The sequence below is a fragment of the Kuraishia capsulata genome, genomic scaffold (assembly GCF_000576695.1).
Source record: "Kuraishia capsulata CBS 1993 genomic scaffold, Kuraishia_capsulata_scaffold_2, whole genome shotgun sequence".
NCBI classification, from domain to species: Eukaryota; Fungi; Ascomycota; class Pichiomycetes; order Pichiales; family Pichiaceae; genus Kuraishia; species Kuraishia capsulata.
Window position 1 is genome coordinate 595,453 of NW_019172951.1, and position 18,128 is coordinate 613,580.

At 44.9% G+C, this 18,128-nt stretch overlaps 6 protein-coding genes across 6 annotated transcripts; 5 read left to right on the forward strand and 1 right to left on the reverse strand.

The window, feature by feature from the left end:
• Window positions 1-320: 320 nt before the first annotated feature.
• On the forward strand, window positions 321-3,227 carry KUCA_T00001602001 (uncharacterized protein; the record flags this gene model as incomplete). Its single annotated transcript, XM_022603800.1, has 2 exons — window positions 321-353; window positions 423-3,227. The coding sequence occupies 2 exons, from the start codon at window positions 321-323 to the stop codon at window positions 3,225-3,227; spliced, it is 2,838 nt and encodes a 945-aa protein (XP_022457644.1).
• Window positions 3,228-3,460: 233 nt separating this feature from the next.
• KUCA_T00001603001 (uncharacterized protein) lies at window positions 3,461-4,489 on the forward strand (the record flags this gene model as incomplete). The annotated part of the gene is made up of 1 exon (XM_022603801.1): window positions 3,461-4,489. One exon carries the CDS (start codon window positions 3,461-3,463, stop codon window positions 4,487-4,489), a length of 1,029 nt encoding a protein of 342 aa, XP_022457645.1.
• Window positions 4,490-4,948: 459 nt separating this feature from the next.
• KUCA_T00001604001 (uncharacterized protein) lies at window positions 4,949-10,636 on the forward strand (the record flags this gene model as incomplete). Its single annotated transcript, XM_022603802.1, has 1 exon — window positions 4,949-10,636. The coding sequence occupies one exon, from the start codon at window positions 4,949-4,951 to the stop codon at window positions 10,634-10,636; it is 5,688 nt and encodes a 1,895-aa protein (XP_022457646.1).
• A 188-nt stretch (window positions 10,637-10,824) lies between these two features.
• KUCA_T00001605001 (uncharacterized protein) lies at window positions 10,825-13,284 on the forward strand (the record flags this gene model as incomplete). Its single annotated transcript, XM_022603803.1, has 1 exon — window positions 10,825-13,284. The coding sequence occupies one exon, from the start codon at window positions 10,825-10,827 to the stop codon at window positions 13,282-13,284; it is 2,460 nt and encodes an 819-aa protein (XP_022457647.1).
• Window positions 13,285-14,205: 921 nt separating this feature from the next.
• On the forward strand, window positions 14,206-16,260 carry KUCA_T00001606001 (uncharacterized protein; the record flags this gene model as incomplete). The annotated part of the gene is made up of 1 exon (XM_022603804.1): window positions 14,206-16,260. One exon carries the CDS (start codon window positions 14,206-14,208, stop codon window positions 16,258-16,260), a length of 2,055 nt encoding a protein of 684 aa, XP_022457648.1.
• Window positions 16,261-16,296: 36 nt separating this feature from the next.
• KUCA_T00001607001 (uncharacterized protein) lies at window positions 16,297-18,073 on the reverse strand (the record flags this gene model as incomplete). Its single annotated transcript, XM_022603805.1, has 2 exons — window positions 16,297-17,960; window positions 18,025-18,073. The coding sequence occupies 2 exons, from the start codon at window positions 18,071-18,073 to the stop codon at window positions 16,297-16,299; spliced, it is 1,713 nt and encodes a 570-aa protein (XP_022457649.1).
• Window positions 18,074-18,128: the final 55 nt, after the last annotated feature.

Here is an 18,128-nt window from a genome sequence, read left to right on the forward strand (position 1 = left end):
AGTACAGGTAATTTGGACTTTTTTGAAAGAGTAGTGTGTGAACCAATTACCTCAACTGCCAACGCACACCAAACAAACACATGGATTGGGCTTATTGATCGTCGATCTCGAGATACTGGATCGTAATCAATTCTCCGTATCAAACGTTTTGAAAGCTAGGAAGAAGTGGATACTAATCGTGTTTGATTGTTGATTTCTCTTGCCTTAGGATGTATGTTAATTTCTTTGTTTGAAAACACGTTGGTGTATGGACCTCTACGTGTCGACTCAGATCATTGATCGAATATCGTACTAACTGTTACAGATTGAAGAGACCTCTTATGACGGACGTTGCCTATACTTTGATTTCCGAGGTATGTTCAGATGATTTTGCAAATGCTTGTTCCTCCTTATTTGCTCGTTACTAACCAATATTGAAACAGCCAAACACGGCTGGGAAACCGTCCCAGCAGGACTTCAAGTCCTTGCTGGAAAAGAGTAAGGATGACATCAAAATCGACGCGATGAAGCAAATTCTTATCAGTATGGTCAATGGCGATTCAATGCCTGATTTGCTGATGCATGTTATCCGTTATGTCATGCCTTCGAAGAACAAGGAGCTGAAGAAGCTGCTTTATTTCTACTGGGAGGTGTGCCCAAAGCTTGATTCTGATGGAAAGTTGAAACAAGAGATGATTCTTGTCTGTAATGCTATTCAGCATGATTTGCAGCACCCAAACGAATACATCCGTGGTAATACTTTGCGTTTCTTGTCGAAGCTGAAAGAGCCTGATCTTTTGGAGCCTTTGGTCCCATCGTGTCGTCAGTGTTTGGAGCACCGTCACGCTTATGTCAGGAAGAATGCAGCGTTTGCCGTGTTCGCAATTCACCAGGTTTCAGAGCATTTAATACCAGATGCTGCCGAGTTGATTGCTAGCTTCTTGGCAGTTGAGACAGACTCTACCTGCAAGCGCAACGCTTTCATATGTCTCGGAAGATTGGACCGCGAGCAGGCTCTGCGCTACATTCAGGATAACCTTCCCTTGATATCCGCTTTGGATCCACTTTTGCAGATGGCTTTTATGGAGTTCATTCGTCAAGACGCTCTGCAGGCCCCAGATTTGAACACCCAATATCTCCACATCATCTCGGAGTTATTGGACTCCTCGAGCAACACTGTCATCTATGAGGCTGCTACTACCTTGACTATCTTGTCAAACTCACAGCCTGTTGTTACAAGTGCTGCTTCCAAGTTCATTGATCTTGCTATCAAGGAACCTGACAGCAATGTCAAGCTAATCGCGTTGGAGAGAGTTACTGACTTGCACAAGAAGAACCCAGGCATGTTGGATGATATGTGCCTTGAGATATTGCGTATTCTCTCCGCTCAGGCCATGGATGTACGTAAGAAGGCTCTTGACTTGACCCTGGAACTTGTGTCCAGCCGCAATGTCGAGGATGTCGTCAAGCTCTTGAAGAAGGAGTTGCAAAAGACAGCCTCCTCCAACGAAGAAAAGACCAGCGAATATCGTCAACTACTCATATCTGCAATTCACACTTGTGCGATCAAATTTGCTGAGGTTGCAGCGGGTGTGGTTGATTTGTTGCTTGAGTTTATGGGTGAATTAAACAGCACTGCCGCTACTGACGTGATCACATTCGTCAAGGAAGTTGTTGAGAAGTACCCAGAGTTGAGAAGCTCGATTGTTCAACGTCTGGTTGCCTCCTTGAAGAACGTTACCAGCGGAAAGGTTTATAGAGGCTCTCTCTGGATTATTGGTGAATACTGTACCGATGAGAAGGATATCCAAGATGCATGGCGTCATATTAGATCGAGTATCGGCGAAGTACCAATCTTGGCTTCGGAAAGAAGAGCCCAGAATAATGGCGAGGAAGTTGAGGAAGAGTCCAAGGAAAACGGGCATCATGGCCCAGTGGTCTTGCCGGATGGTACGTACGCCACAGAAAGTGCGCTCTCTACTGTGACAGCTACAGCTTCAAAGACGTCCCAACAGACACCATTGCGTGCTCTCATTCTCCAAGGAGACTTCTATTTGGCAGCTGTGCTTTCTTCTACTTTGGTCAAGCTCATCCTCAGATTCTCAAAAACCTCCAGCAACACAAACATATTGAATGCTTTGAAGGCTGAGGCTATGCTGATAATGGTTTCGATACTGCGTGTTGGCGAGTCTAATGTGGCCAAGAAACAAATAGATGAGGACTCTTCGGAGAGAATTTTCTCTTGCGTGAAGTTCCTGTCAGAAGAGCAGAAGGACGAGAAGCTCGTTGAGTCCGCTTTCTTGGAAGATACTAGAGAAGCATTCAGGGCCCAACTTGACCTCGAAGAAAAGAAGAAGGCCGAGAAGGATGCTCTGGATCTTCAACAAACTGCTCAACAGGCCGATGATGTTATCGTCTTCAGACAGTTTGCGAAGGATACATCTACCGATGTTGTCGCTGAAGATCTGGCATTGGCTGCGAACTCGTCGATCAAGCCACCTAGCCTTTCATCAAAGCTGACGAAGATCACTCAGCTGACTGGCTTCTCCGATCCTGTTTATGCTGAGGCTTTTGTCCAGGTCCACCAGTTCGACGTTGTTCTCGATGTGTTGTTAGTCAACCAGACTACCGATACATTGAAGAATTTGAGCGTCGAATTTGCAACCCTGGGAGACTTGAAGGTGGTTGACAAGCCAACAACTCACAACATTGGACCACACGGTTTCCACAGAATTCAAACTACTATCAAGGTCAGCTCGGCTGACACCGGTGTCATCTTTGGTAACATCGTCTACGAGGGACACCATGCCAACGACAACACCATTGTCATTCTTAGCGATGTCCATGTAGACATCATGGACTACATCAACCCAGCCAACTGCACGGAAGCCACTTTCCGCAAACTGTGGAATGAGTTTGAGTGGGAAAATAAGATCACCATCAAATACTGTCACATGCCTACTTTGAAAGACTACTTGGACACTTTGCTGAAGGGCACGAACATGAACTGTCTGACCCCAGGGGCCGTGATCGGCGAAGAATGTCAATTTTTGTCTGCAAATCTCTACGCAAGATCATCGTTCGGAGAAGACGCTTTGGCCAACTTGTGTATCGAAAAGACTGCTGATGACAGGATCGTGGGTCATGTCCGTATTCGTACTAAGGGACAGGGTCTGGCCCTCTCGATGGGTGATAGGGTCGCTGCCATTGTCAGGAAATCTGACAAGCCGCCTGTTGCTGCCGTATGAATATGAACCAAAATCTTTTTAGTTAGATAGCTACTGTGGTGAATTTAACAGTACTTTAGATGTTTTGAAAATAACAATTATAAAAATGGCCGCCTCGACGAATGAGGGCTCATCGTTAGGTAAGCTCCCCCCAGTCTGTCACAATAACTGTGTGTCATTATGGAGATGCATATGAAAATATTTAGGCTGGCTTGTTCGTTTACAATCAGAAGACGTTTCTCCAAGTAAGCTCCATGGTTGAAGAAGAAGAGCGTGTTGCTAAGAAGCCAAAGATGTCAACAGAACAAAAGCATTTGCAGATTTGCACACATTCGGGCCAGTTTCATGCAGACGAGTCGCTCGCAGTCTACATGCTTAAGACTTTACCAAAGTTCAAAGATGCTACGGTAGTCAGATCCAGAGACCCAAAGGTCTGGGAAGAATCCGATATTGTGGTTGATGTTGGTGGTATTTCAGATGAGGTCAAGTTTTTTGACCATCATCAGAGAGACTTTGAAGGGACTTTCTCCAGCAAGTACTCCAGCAAGCTGTCGTCTGCTGGGTTGATTTACAAGCACTTTGGTAAGGAGATAATTTCCGTCAACTTGGAGCTCAACGCTGAGAAAGATAGCGAGAGCATCGACCTTTTGTATGAGAAAATTTACAAGGAATTCATCGAAGCCATTGATGCCAACGATAACGGCATTTCGGCCTATGGTAAGGATGCAAAGCCTCTGTTTTCGGAGAAGAACTTCAAATTGGCTTCTGTAGTGCAGCACTTGAACCCATCTTGGATCAACGACCCCAAGGATGCTGATTATGATGCTGCTTTTGCAAAGGCTTCCGAATTTATGGGCATGTTTTTCACCAATGTCTTGAACGACTATGGTAAGGCTTGGTTACCAGCCAGACAGTACGTCGAGAAGGCCGTTGCTGAGAGCACCAGCATTGATCCACAGGGTAGAATATTGGTCCTGGACAGGTTCGTTCCATGGCAGGATCATCTCTTCACAATTGAAAGAGAAACGAAGAAGAAAGTGGCTCTTTATGTGCTTTTCGAGGACACCTCTGGAAATTGGAGAATTTCCGCCGTTCCAGCTGCCGCTGGATCTTTCGACAGCAGAAAAAAGCTGCCAGAGCCCTGGAGAGGTGTGAGAGATGATGCCCTCTCGAAGCTCACCAACGTCGAGGGTTGTGTTTTCGTCCACGCTGCTGGATTCATTGGAGGAGCCAAGACCAAGGACGCTGTGTTGCAACTTGCCAAGATGGCTGTCGACTACTAAACTATTGGAAAGTGGGTGTATGTGTATAGTATAATTGCTAGCTTAGCTATTCGTCTCAGAAGTGAAATTTAAGTAAATTTTCAATCCGGTTTCCCAATTTACCCACACTTTATTTTTACCTCTATCAACTTTTCACAAATTTTGGCCTGAAACCTTCACGTGACACGAAACGCGTTCACGCAGGCATCAACCCATTTACCGCATATGGATAACGCCAACGAATTGTCGAGGACAAGATTAAAAGGAGCTAACACTGGCTAAAATTTGACTTTTCGATTCGGTATTCGGATCTGATTGGCTAAAGAAGCTTCACTGATAGATTGCGAATTGAGGAACAGCTTGAAACTGGTATGTGGATCGGAATGCGGGACCGCCTCAAAGACAGGTCCCAAACTGTCGGGTGTTGATATCTGGCTGATATGGTACTAACCACTCAAATATAGTTTTTTTTCGACAACAATGAAGAAGATCTGGGCCAGGAAGGATAAAGCAAGACCATTGGATGAAACCTCTGATCTTGGAAACGGAGAAGTTTCTGATGCGGCACAGTATAGATCATTACACAGGTTGTCGTCAACGCGATCACTGGCTTCTTTTGTTCGCTCTGACAACTCGCGTCGCAGGTTAGACCAGCCGTTTAAATTGCTCAATGGTGATCTAGAGGATGACAATGTATCTCTGATTCAAGAAAAAGATGAAGATAAAGATTTGGGCTCGCTAGATCAACGTACTAAGGGGACTTCATTGGGAGGGACGACTCTCAGTTCCAACACCAACACGCCAAACCCCAAATTCTACAAGTCATCTTCTTTTTCATCTAGCAGTTCGCATCTTGCAAATTCATTGAAGCGGAATAAAGCATCTACTGAAAAGTTGGCTGATCAAAGCGAGATTTCCAGAGGCAGTCTGAACTCTCTGGTGCAGCCTCAATGGGACGGGGACTTGATCAAGGTCGGTTGGTTGAACCGGTCTTCATCTGGAAATGATGAAAATGGTGATAACATGAGACTCTGTCGAGCAGAGGTTAGGGGATCCTTTTTGTCGGTGTACAAACCTCCTCCAGAGCTTGCCTCAATAAAGGCTCTCAAGCTTTCCCGAGCAGGGGATCAGGATTCAGAAAACGGCTTGAAGGGGAAGGAAAGCTCAGAACGCAAGGACAACAACGCCTCAGAACGTAGCGTGGTCGAGGATTCTGAGCCCCTTTTGAATCATGCCGTATCCTCTGACAGTCTTTCTGTGGATGGGAGCAGTCTCACTACGCTGAACATGCAAAGTCGATCCAACCGTTCTCCTTCGACTAACAAGAGCGTGTCGATATCTTTGAACTCGGAAGCCAGTTCTGTTTTCCTGACTTATTTTAGTTCGGGTTTTCCTCATCCTGATGTGACATTTGACAGTCGGACAGGGACAATTCTCAACTCTACCTTGGAAGGGTTGTGCCACTCCATATTATTCAACACCTATGAGAGTGAATCCGAAGATGGCGACGCCGACCTTTTGAGTAAGAACTTATTGGGAATATTGCCATTATTTGATGACATACTCCTCGCCATCAAGTATTTCGTGGTCTATTCGGACACTTTCACGAAGAGCAAACCCAGAGATGACAATCGCACTCTGATGGACGAAGACGTCAGACAGGTGATCACATCAACCGAGAATGCCGCTATTCTGGCCAGACGGTTGATGCTTGTGGTGACATACATCAGAGACACGTTCTCAGGTGCCTTACTTGAAGATGCCATATTCAAGGCCATTTGGGACCTGATGTTATCAATCGACTCTCACCAAAATAGCGATGAACTCAAAAAATCGATACATCGCAAGCAGCAGCAGCTGTTACGGCTCAGTGATGGGCCTCTTACAGAATCTGTTAACGCGTTTAGTGGTGACTACTTCATGGGTTGCGATCCGGTCTTGATGGCGCATTCGATACGATCCATACATCTTGAATACCGAAACACATGGAGCCCGCAGTCAGACCCCTCGCTTTTGATGGAATCGAACAATGAGAATCATCCTTACCATCGCAAGAACCCTCTAGTTTTCAGCTTTGACAAGGACATTCATTACGTTAGTGAGTTACTTACGCAGCATCTTTTTGTTGATGTGGTGTATAGTAAATCGGCTGCGAAGAGAGCAAAGATACTCACCAGATGGATCGAAGTTGCCTCGGCATTAGACAGTATTGGTGATATGGTGGGTTGGCTGGCTATTGCCACAGCTGTATGTTCTCTTCCGGTCTTGCGATTGAAAGAAACGTGGGCTTTGGTTGACGCCAACATTATCGACGACCTATCAGCAAACTGGTCTCCTGTTGTTTCCGAACTAGACCGCCGTTCTCTTATCAACGCTCATAGCCATAGATCCACCTATCATGTGATTGTTCCTCAAGGCATGGGAACATCCTACCCTAAGGAGAGCGTGATTCCACATTTTGGTGATCTGTTGATCAAGAAGGCTTCACCGGTGTCGGTTCAACAATGTGAGAAACGGCGAAGAAGGCTTGATGTTTCTTTCCAGAAATGGGAGGAATATTGGGCTAGCATATCCAATTCTGAGCCTTTAAGAGTGATTATTGAACCTGAATCTCCAGCAATTGTGAAACAGCTCAAAGCAATGCTGAAGCTTCACTCTTCCAAAGAGCCTTCCAACATCGAAAGAGTGATGACTTTATCTTTACAAGTTGAGCCATCATTTGCAGGTCAGTTCCACGAGTTCCATAATACCTCGAGAAGTCCTTTGTTTCTTGGTTCCTACGCCTCAGTGATCTTCCCTTCCCCGTTGGATAAGTACCAGATATATGACCAGAGTGCATTGATAGGTGCCATAGGTGGAAACGAAAATTCAAAGAGTATTGCCGTTTATGACAACTCTCTGTCGAACCAGTCAAACGTTGTCAAGTCCGACGAGAATAAGGATGTGCTTGCTCCAGCTGCAGGTTATCTTGGAAGGACCCAATTCCTGAAAAGCATAAGAGATCTTTTCAACATTGGATCCTCTGACTTCCATGTTGGCGACGAAATCGTTTTCAAGACCATGTCAGACGCGGAGGCTCTCAATGACCTCCAGGACAATGAGAAGGAGAATGAGCGCGAAAACTTACGTAGCGGAACAACGCATGTGAGAGGACTGGAAGGCGTTGATGGCACGTCTAAACGTGACTCCCTGTCAACTATGAGGTCCAGGTCCCGCCCTTCTAGTATCCTCTTTACTGAGTCCATCAATACGAAGAGATTCAGTAGTTACTCTTCCAGTGGGTTGAATTTGGATGACATTGGTATGCTCAATCTGACATCCAGCAAACGTCAAGCGGAGCCTCACTCTGTGGAGATTTTGACAAAGTCTGCCACATTGGATCGTCTGATAGATCTTCTAGTTTTGACATCTTCGATATTTGCGGCAGAAATCAAGAAAGACGATGTCATACCATATTTGAGCTCAGACGTTGTTTCTAATGTGGTGAACTTGCGCATGGACAATGGTGTATATACAGTGACATTCTTTGCCACATATCGTGGGTTTTGTTCTACATCGTCTCTTCTCAAAGGACTGATGGCGCGTTTTGTGGGTGCCCAGTCTGCTGCTCAATCGATATCTCTGAGAAAGAGTATCTCAGGAGCGTTCAAAATGAGTGGCTATCCTCAATGGCAGTCTAAAAGAGACGCCAAGTCGGATGTGATCATTCAGAAGTACACCTTGCAAATTAGAATCGGTGTTTTGGAGGCCTTGCTGATTTTAGTGAGAGACCATTTTGACCACTTTGCAAGTGACTTGGAGGCGAAGAGGATCTTCACAGAGGTTTTGAGAATCATCGATCATGAAGCTGTGCTTTCGTCGAGAAATTTCTTGGATCAAAGCGGAGGTAAAAGTGAGGATTCTGTTCAAGTTGAACTGTATCACGAGAAGATACTATTGCTCTATAAGAAGCTAAGGCGCTCATATATCAGGCAGTCCTACAAACCGCTTCTTCCCTCCGTTGCCATACCCCAGTTTCCTGAGAGCTCTTCTATTGTGCCGTTGGATGCTCTACTGTCTGACAATAGTTCGAAAATCAAAGGGTTCATCTCAAGCATTGACTCAATTATTCATGAAGTGTTCATTCAAGCGTCCACAAATGATTGGCTGGATACATTTGATGCTTTGGAGATGCAGGCAACCTACTCCCTGACCGGTCTATCTCAGTATCAAATGCAGAAGCTTAAAGTTCCAGAGGATGAACTGGCCATATCGAACGTATTTTCTTGGATATCCTCGTTGGTGGCGATCAAAGGTGCAGACAGAGTCAAAGTCTTGAACGTTCTGCCTTCGTCTGTGAGGTCAATTATTGACCTCTACTCGAAGCTGAAGACATATTTTAGTCTGCAATTGTGTGACCCCAATATCACTAGAGATGAAAGAGTAAAGAGAATGAGGGCAGCATTGTTAATGTTGACGGTAACCAGATCCAGAATGAAGGTACTGGATCTCTTCGACCCCGAGGATGCTCAAGAGATTGGCGTATCTCCACATGTCCCTTCACTCCTGGAATCTGTGATCGTTAACACCATCATAAGCCCCGAGTCTAGGCTGTTTGCGCATTCATGGGTCGCAGCCGCGGAATCGTTCAATGGAGGAGAATATCTAACTGCGGTTGGATCACTGCAAGATCTTTTGCCGGCTGAAATCCCTACAGAATTCACTAGTGGATCCACACTGACGGCATGTCCTGGTTGGCTATTGGAGAGGCTGGTTGAGATTGCATATTACATACCTAATATGTCAGTGGAGAATACGAATCTCATCAACTTTGACAAGAGGAGATTTGCATATAATTGTGTGTCCAATATCGTTGATATGGTTGCACTGCAAAATAGAGACTATTCGGATGATACTGTTGACTTTTCGTTTGTTTTCGGATTGAACCCCGAGGGATATGGCAAAAAATTGTTAGTTGAGGCTGCTTCCCGAGAGTCGAAGGAGTACATCAAGGAGGGGGCATATAAATATATCAGATTGTTTGGAACATTGCTGGATGAAGAGCTGAAGATTCTTTCAAGAGAGCATGCGAAGAAGGTATTTTTGAGCAAGCAAGAAGTCGAAAAAGACCGCCTTGGACGTCAAATGAGCACTTATAGGCCGGTCAGGCCAGCGAAGGTAACTCCTCAAATTTCATCTTCAACAACTCTTGCCAGTACGCTGAGAAAGAAGAGCACAGTTTCAACTCCAACCAACAACAAGTTTAGGTTTTCGGGGCTCATTAGTCGTGCTGCAAAGCCTTTTACGTTTGGGTCTACGAACCCCGAACAAGTCGTCACAATAGACGAGCTTCCTGATGCTGCGGACTTTTCTGATATCAAGCAAAAGCCTTTCCTCCATGTATGTCTGAAGAACCATCTTGTGTTCCCGGTGTACCATATTCCCTCGTCATTCAAGATTACCAGTGCTAATTCCGATATCACTTATCTGTTCCAAGCAATTGATGAGAAGGACAGAGAAGACTGGATCACCAAGAGCAGCTATTCTGCTAAGCACTGGTTTTTCTCCAAAGCCTTGGTTGCACATGCCCCTCCAACACAAGTTTTTGGAGTCCCGCTGGAGTACATTTGCGTGAGAGAAGGATCTCTAGTTCCACTTGTTCTGGAGAAGCTCATGACAGAGATAGAGATGAGGGGTTTGGAGGAGGTTGGTATCTATAGGAAGAGTGCTTCGCTGACGGTATTGAACTCTATCAAGGCTGAGATTGATGCCCATGGTGACCTGAGCATGGAGAATCATCTGGTATTGGATATCAACAACGCTGCCGCATGTATCAAAGTATTTTTGAGGGAGCTTCCAGATCCACTTGTTCCTGATGAACTGGTGGTTCGGTTTGCCGAAGCGAGAAAGCGCATATCTGATGTCGACGAGAAGTGTTTCTCCTACACACGAATCCTTGAGTCTCTTCCTTTCCATAACTACCAGTTTTTGAAGCGACTTATCAGTCATCTGAGAAAAGTGGACGAGTACAAGGAGTTCAGCAAGATGAATGCCTCGAATCTCGCGACGATTTTAGGTGCTACCTTCACTGAGGGCTCTGGCCCAGACATAACCAGGCAATACTTTGGAGTGATGAGTTTCGTTTGCGAGGATATGATAAACCATTACGAAGCCATTTTCAAGGTTTAATTTATTGATTTAATAGGAATGTGGAGCTAAAAGTCTGATATGCATTGTAGGTGTAGTGTGCATGGCCAAATAAAGGAATCTGCCCCATCGCAGTTCTATGGGGCGGCGACCTAAATCTGGTTTGCCCCAGGTTCTTGTACTCCATCCAAACAACAGAGTGCCTTATTCCAGTTGACTTATCAGCCCTGATGAAGTTGAACTCCGGGCTTAGGCTGCTTGGTTTGCACCCTGGCATTTTATTGGCAGGCAATGGCAGACTCTCGATTCGCTCGGCCAATGGCACTTTGGCTCCCAGGCTTGCTGCAAGAAGGTTCTTACATCAAGACGGAATCATAGAAGAAGAAGATGTGGGAGAAGATGAAGGTGTTGAAAGCACAGGTGTGATTCAAAAGAAGAATGAGGAGACTTTGCTGTTTTTTGACAAGCTACTGCCCGTGCGTACGTCCAATTGGGATTTGAGGCAATATTTCGTGAGGTTGTTTACCGCGACAAGTGAAGAATCACTGAAGAAAAGAACTTTGGAATTGGCTTGCGGTAAAGATGGTGTTTTATCCGACTTGGAAATGACCAGTTTCACCCTGATCAACAGAGATGGTGGAGCATTTGTGAAGTTTCGGGTCCCCGAGCAATACACTCTTGCTGAGTTCAACAAGAAGATCACCAGCAATGTTGCCAGTCTTTCTGGAAACGGGCTGCTCCATATGCTCACCCATAATAGATGCTTCCCGGTGAAAGGAATTCCATGGATTGAAGATCTTCGAAGGTTTGCTACTTCAAAGATAAAGGTGTCATTCAATGGTCCCCAGCTCACCCAGGAGAACATGTATCTGTTGTTTCGTCGTTATGGTATAATTGAGGATATCCAACCCCCTGCACCTGACTCAAAGGAAGTTCCGTTATCAGCTTATGTCACATTTAGGCAGACAAGGTCTGCAATTACTGCCAGGCATTGTGTCACGGGTCTGACTGTTGATGGTACCACAATCCATATCCAGTACGAACCCCGCAAGGAGAGAGCCTCTTTATCCAGCTATATCTCTGGACACCCCAGAATAGCCATTCCTGTGATCATCGGTATTCTCGCTACTGTGGCTGTTCTGATTTTTGACCCTATCAGAAACTTCTTTATCCGGGAGAAGATCTCTCAGAAGTATTCGTTGTCTAAAAACGGCTGGACAAAGCCGCTATTCGACTTATTTCAATCAACTACAAACTCTATGAAGAGCTTGATCTGGCAACCATTGGCAACTCAAGGTGCCAACGAGGTTTCAATCACAGGCTTATGGTCGGAGAGACTGGAAAAGGCAAAACAGATGAAGATTTGGCTTGAAGAGAACGTTGATACGTTTATCGTGCTTCAAGGACCTCGCGGTTCTGGTAAGAAGAGTATGATCGATCAACATGTGCTCAATGGCCGTCCCAACACTTTGGTTATCGATTGCGAAAAGTTGATCAAACCTCGATCTGAGGGCAAGTTTTTGAAGACGTTTGCTCAGGAGATTGGGTACTTTCCGATATTCTCATGGTTGAACTCGGTATCTTCTTTTGTGGATTTAGCAGTGCAGGGTATGACAGGCCAAAAGTCTGGACTAAGTGAAAGCAAAGAGTCTCAAGTCAAGAACATTCTTAACGTTGCGGCCAATGCAGTCAGAGATATAGCCTTGGAGGATTATGGCAAACTGGATTGTGGAGGAGACGATGCGAACCACCCACTAGTCAAGGAGGATGACTATTTAAGGCAGAACCCCAATGTCAAACCAGTGATAGTTATCGACAGGTTCCAGTCTTCGAGACGGTCCCACGACCCTAATTCGTTCATTTACAGAGAGATCTCAGAATGGGCTGCAAATCTCATATCCATGAACGTTGCCCACGTTATCTTCATCACTGACGATGTAGGCAGTCTTCAAACTTTGTCGGATGCTCTTCCATCACAAGTCTTCAAAAGGTGCGTTTTGGCAGACGCTTCAGAGAGCTCTGCTATTCAGTACGTTTCAAACCAAATTGGTGGGGATGTCACTACGAGCTACGAGAAAGACTTGACCGAAGCGATTGCTCCATTTGGTGGACGTATGCTTGATCTGCAAATGTTTGTCAGGAGGTTGAAGAGTGGTGAACAGCCCAAGGAGGCTCTGGCTGGAATGGTGGATCAAACTGCCGAGCAATTGTCGCAAGTATTCACGGCGAAGAAGGACAGTTATGTGTGGAACTCTTCTCAAGCTTGGTTCCTAATCAAGATTCTGGCCTCTGAAAAGTCGATTCCGTGGGACAAAATTGCACTCCACCCACTTTTCAAGGCGAATCCATACGAGATCCTCAATTCGATGGAAAAAGACGAGTTAATCTCCATTGTCAGAGAGACTGGTCTCGTGAAAGAGATCAAACCTGCCAAGCCCATCTACAGGGAAAGTTTTAAGAGTATGGTGGAAAATAAAAGGGTATTCTCCAATCTCGAAACGGATTATCTGACTTCTCTCATCAATGCTGAGACTTCAAAGATTGCAAAGTTTGAAGCTGAGCTTGAGAAATTTAAGGATGTCGAGCCAAAACTTTTCAAGAAGCGACTGCAATACCTTGGTGATAAGATTGAAGCCAGCACCACCATTATCCAAAATTGCGAAGGGCAGATAAAGGCTCTGTCTAAGTAAGACCTGTTAATAATAATAAAGAGCCTGAAATACTACATTACGAAAAAAAATCAAAAAAAAAAATTGTTGGGAAGATATAATGGATCCTAGGAGGTTCGAACTCCTGCCTCTTTCGAGATCCGATCTTGAGTCGGACGCCTTAGACCACTCGGCCAAAGATCCTACCCAACGACCGTTTTTGTTGCAGGTTATCCCGATTCCGGATTGATATGCAGATGAAACTATTTTCACGAGCTCAACCTTTTACTTCAATTTCTATTTAATTTTCTAAAAAACCCACTTGGTGAACTTTTGAGATAGTCTTATTTATTTGGGTAACTCACTGTCAATTTTCATGCAATTGGAAAGCATTGAATTATGCATAACACATTTTAGGTGAGTTCATATGTGCACGAGTGTAAGAGTTTCACAGATAAATTACAACACCAATTGATAAAATACAAACAGCTCTTCGTTGAGTGTCTCATAATCAGCCACTCGCCCTTAGTAACGAGCTTTCACAATAAGAACCAAACCTGTTCTGTTGGAACACGCTAGAGTCGCCATAATCGTCAAAACTACGAGGCAAGAAGAACGAGGGAGAAAGTTAGTGTTCAGAACTATTGCGTTGAACTATAATCAAACTATTGTCACTTTGACACAAGTTTGAACCTCTTTTATGTTTCTTTTAATCAAACTTCATCAAAAATTTAGGATTTGTGCGGCGTGACCACGGTTAGTACACACTCACACTACATGTGTTTGTGTTTTTTTCGCACACTTGTAAAGTGATAAGTCAAAAGCTTCTGATTTGTATGTTTTACAGTGAGATCCTTGCCTGATTAGTCGGTGTGACCAATTCTAGATCTTTATTTCTCCTCTAATACTGTGTTTTTTTCGACGTGATTCTTATTCTTCAGGAGCAAGTCTCTGTGCCGAAAGATGACATCTCAATGGAGGAGTAGCAGCGATGCAAAGGCAGAACTGAATGGCAATAGCATTCATATCAGAAAACGAGAGGTGAATCCATATAGCGGCGCTTATGGGGTTCAACGCAAGTCTGACACAAAGTTTGTGGATTTCACTGGGTTTGCCCGTGGTTCGTCACAGCAGAGCTTTCCGCCTCAGACGAGGTTCAACAAAGACGGTTCAGTGCCGTTTCTTGCTGACGACGGATATGTTGATTCGTCAACTCCTAAAAGCTCTGCAGAGAAGAAAACTGAAAACTTCCAGCAGGATAGTCCTTCAGCTTATATCAACAAAGGACTATTACAATTTCAGAGGTTCTTGGCGAGACGGACGGTGAGCAATAACAGATCCAGTTATGTACCTCCACGTCGTATACCGTCAGGATCGTCCCCGTTATTTCAGAATGTCGACGATACATACATTCTGCCTGATGAGCAATATTTCGAAGATGATAGCTCTGTTTATACACTTGACAAACGGGTCATTGATGCATCCTTAACCATAGGGAACCAGACTCTGAAAATTCTATGGTTGATACTGAGGTTTTTGGTGGTTGTCCTGTTTGCTCTGAAGGACTCTGTCCTAGGCAGAAGTACTGAAGACAAAGAGGAGGAGCCTGAATTGGGAGCTGGTAGTTCGTCGGGTGCACAGGTACCAGGATCTTTTCCGAGGAAAGTTTCACTCTTGAGCCGGCTCGTCTCAGCAGCAAGCTCCTCTCCAGTGGTGGCTAAGAATACTGAGCTATACGATATAGTGGAACAGCAACCCAGAGTTGATCAGACTCTTGATAGGTCCAATATTTTTGACCGCCATTCCTTCTCTCGTCCTTCCGATGGATATCTGTACGATGATGCCAATGACAGTATGGTGGTATCCTCGTTTGTTTGGGATCAGAAGACCGAACCCAAGGCTCCCGTAAGAAAATCAGAGTATGGAAGTAGATTCTTCCCTTCCAAGTTTGTCTCCCAAGGAGAACCGGATATCGAAGCGGACTACTTCAAGAAGGTGTTCAATAAGGATGGCTTGTTTGAGGTAGATCTGAGAGGAGTCGCCGATTTCAAAGAAAAAAATTACAAACAAGGTTCTGAAACCTCTATCAACAAGTTCTCAGAGTTTTCAAAGAGACTGAGAAGTATGTTGCCAGATTCCCCTCTCAAAAAAGAGGAGCCTACTACGTATCATGGTGACGATTGGATGATCACCGGGGTGTCTCGGAAGGAACCAGATGTGATCAACTTTGAGGAGGAGTTTAAGGCCTATCAGGCTGTAATGGAGCAGAAGAAGAAGAGACAAGAGCTTGTGAATCTTGCCAGGTTGAAGGAGTCTTCAGTGGTGAAACCCCTTCCAGCAGATCGCTTGCAAATGGTGAATCGTTTTTGGACAAGCCGGGACGAGAATACTGTTGTTTCTAAGAACTTCGGTGTTACGGTAAAAGTGGTGGACTTCTTAAGATTGAGGAATGGTAGGTGGTTAAACGACACTATTATGGATTTCTATTTTGCCATGATGGTGGACAGATCACGTTCCAGCCAAGAAACACGTCCCCTGCCAAAGATGTTTGCCTTTACCACTCATTTTTACACCACTCTGGCTAGCCGTGGATATACATCTGTTGCTCGTTGGGCCAAGAAGAAGAAGGTCGATGTCACTGATCTAGACTACGTCTTTGTCCCTGTCAATGTGGGCACTTCGCACTGGACTTTGGCAGTGATAAACAACAAGAAACAGTGTTATGAGTACTACGACTCACTGGGAGCTTCCAATCCAAGTGTTTTCAATAACTTGGCTGGTTATATGGTTGACGAATCCACCAGAATTCATGGGTCTGCAAGCGCAGACTACCACAGTTGGAAAGGGTTCAACATGAAGACTCCACAGCAGCAAAATGGGTTTGATTGTGGTGTGTTCACCTGTACTGTTGGCGAGTATCTGTCTAGAGGGAAACCATTGACGTTTTCTCAGTCGGACATGAAAGTTTTGAGGGAGAGGATGGGTTACGAAATCATAAGCAGCGAGTTCATAAACTGATAAACGAAGCGTTCAAGCAGTCCAATATAGAACATACTATATAGAACAATCTGCCATCACCTGTCTATTGTGAAGCGTGTTCAGTCCTGGATAATTGCGCTCTATACTCCATGCGTACTCGTAAAGAACCATAACACTGTCGATCTTTGCTTCACCGTGGGCCTGCTCTCCCATCGACCATATTCTCTGTCTGAAAAATTTTCTCTGTTCTTCTGTAACCGCGGCCAGTCCAGATATTGCAAGCGGCCAGAACATGAGATTTCCTGTTGATCCAGAACTATCTCCTGCCTGGATTGTGGATGATCTGGCGATTACAGCCATTACATCCTGCTGAATCTCAGGGTCTGTCTCGTGCACTTGGGGTCTCAAAGTCTTGATCAACAGTATGTGCATTGCGTGTTTGACCAGATAGGCATAATTTATGGCATATTGAAAGTAAGGCGACTTGTGGGTATTGTCCTCAAACATTTCCCAGGACTCTAGTTCGAATAAGAGTGCAGTTCCCGTGGATATTTGTTCGGGTGTCGGTTCCATGGTTCTGAACAACCACTGTATCTTGATTGCCAGGGCAAAAATCTCAATCGCACATCCCATCAACGGGTTGTTAGCCCAAGGAATTTCACTTTCAAAAAGAGGCGTCTCCAAAATCCTGATCAGCTCGGATGCGACATGAGAATGGGGAAGCAATTTCAGCATTTCGTCGGAACAGAAGAGAATCGCAACAGTATAGTGATACACAAATGACTCCAGCAACGACCTACCTTCAACTGTCTCATGTGGTGGAGTTCTTCCCATCCCCAACGTTAGTTTTTTCTTTAGAAGCTGCTGTCTAACCAGACTTGCTCCGAACTGTATGTGCTTCACGATGGTTGTTGTTGATGTTCCCTTCAGCTTATCCAGTCCAATCATGAGCTGCACACCTCCAAAAAGCCATTCCTCGTCACCTTTGACATCGCCGCTAGCCATGAGGGACTTCAAACCATTCACGTATCTTTCTGAAAACATCTGCCGTATGGGCTTAAAGGACTTGTCGTAGTGACTCGCGTAATGTGCACCACATGCCATAAATATGTCGAGCAGGGGCTTGTGCTCGGAAGCCATTGGAACGAGCGTGTTGTGTAAACAGAATCGCTGATCTGAATATGGCGGTAGAATGATGAAGGCATAGTCGTGTAGAAAGTGGAAAAGCGCTTTTGCTTCGAAATACTCCAGATCCAATCCAGGTAACCAATCCTTATAGGTCTTTATGGGAGAGAACGACAGTGACATTTTCATGGGATCGACCTCGTTTGACTCCTCATCTGAGCTTGAATGCAATCCCTCGTATGGATTGTAGTCTTGGTAGAATTCCACTGGAGTGAGCATGCCACTGTTTTGTATTTCTATTGTGTTGGGTCTTTTCTGGTCTTTGATTTGATATAGAGACCAGTCGTCTTCTTCTTTGACTTCCATTAACTTCGTGTCCTCGGAAACTGGTCTAATGACATTTTGAATGGTTATCGTTTCCGGTAATTGCTGCAAGGTCTGGTCAACCTTGATGACAATATCACGGTTTGCTTCCGCTGCTAGTGCTGCTCTCTTCTTTCGAAATCTTCTGTCCATCTGCTCATCCGCAGTGGGCCAAACGCAAACTGTATGTGTCCTTGAACATCGGTTGCACAAAGGATGGGCCTCATCACACTTCTTCTTCTTCTTCCTGCCTGTAGTACGATAAATGCGTTAGTAAGGTGTCTTCAACAAAAAGAGCTATAATTGATGACATACAGGGCATGCACCCAATCTTGCTGCGCAGTTTGGCTCGAGCATTGGGCATGATTAAATAGAAATTTTCAGGGCAAGATAATCACAATGGCCACAATATATCTGCT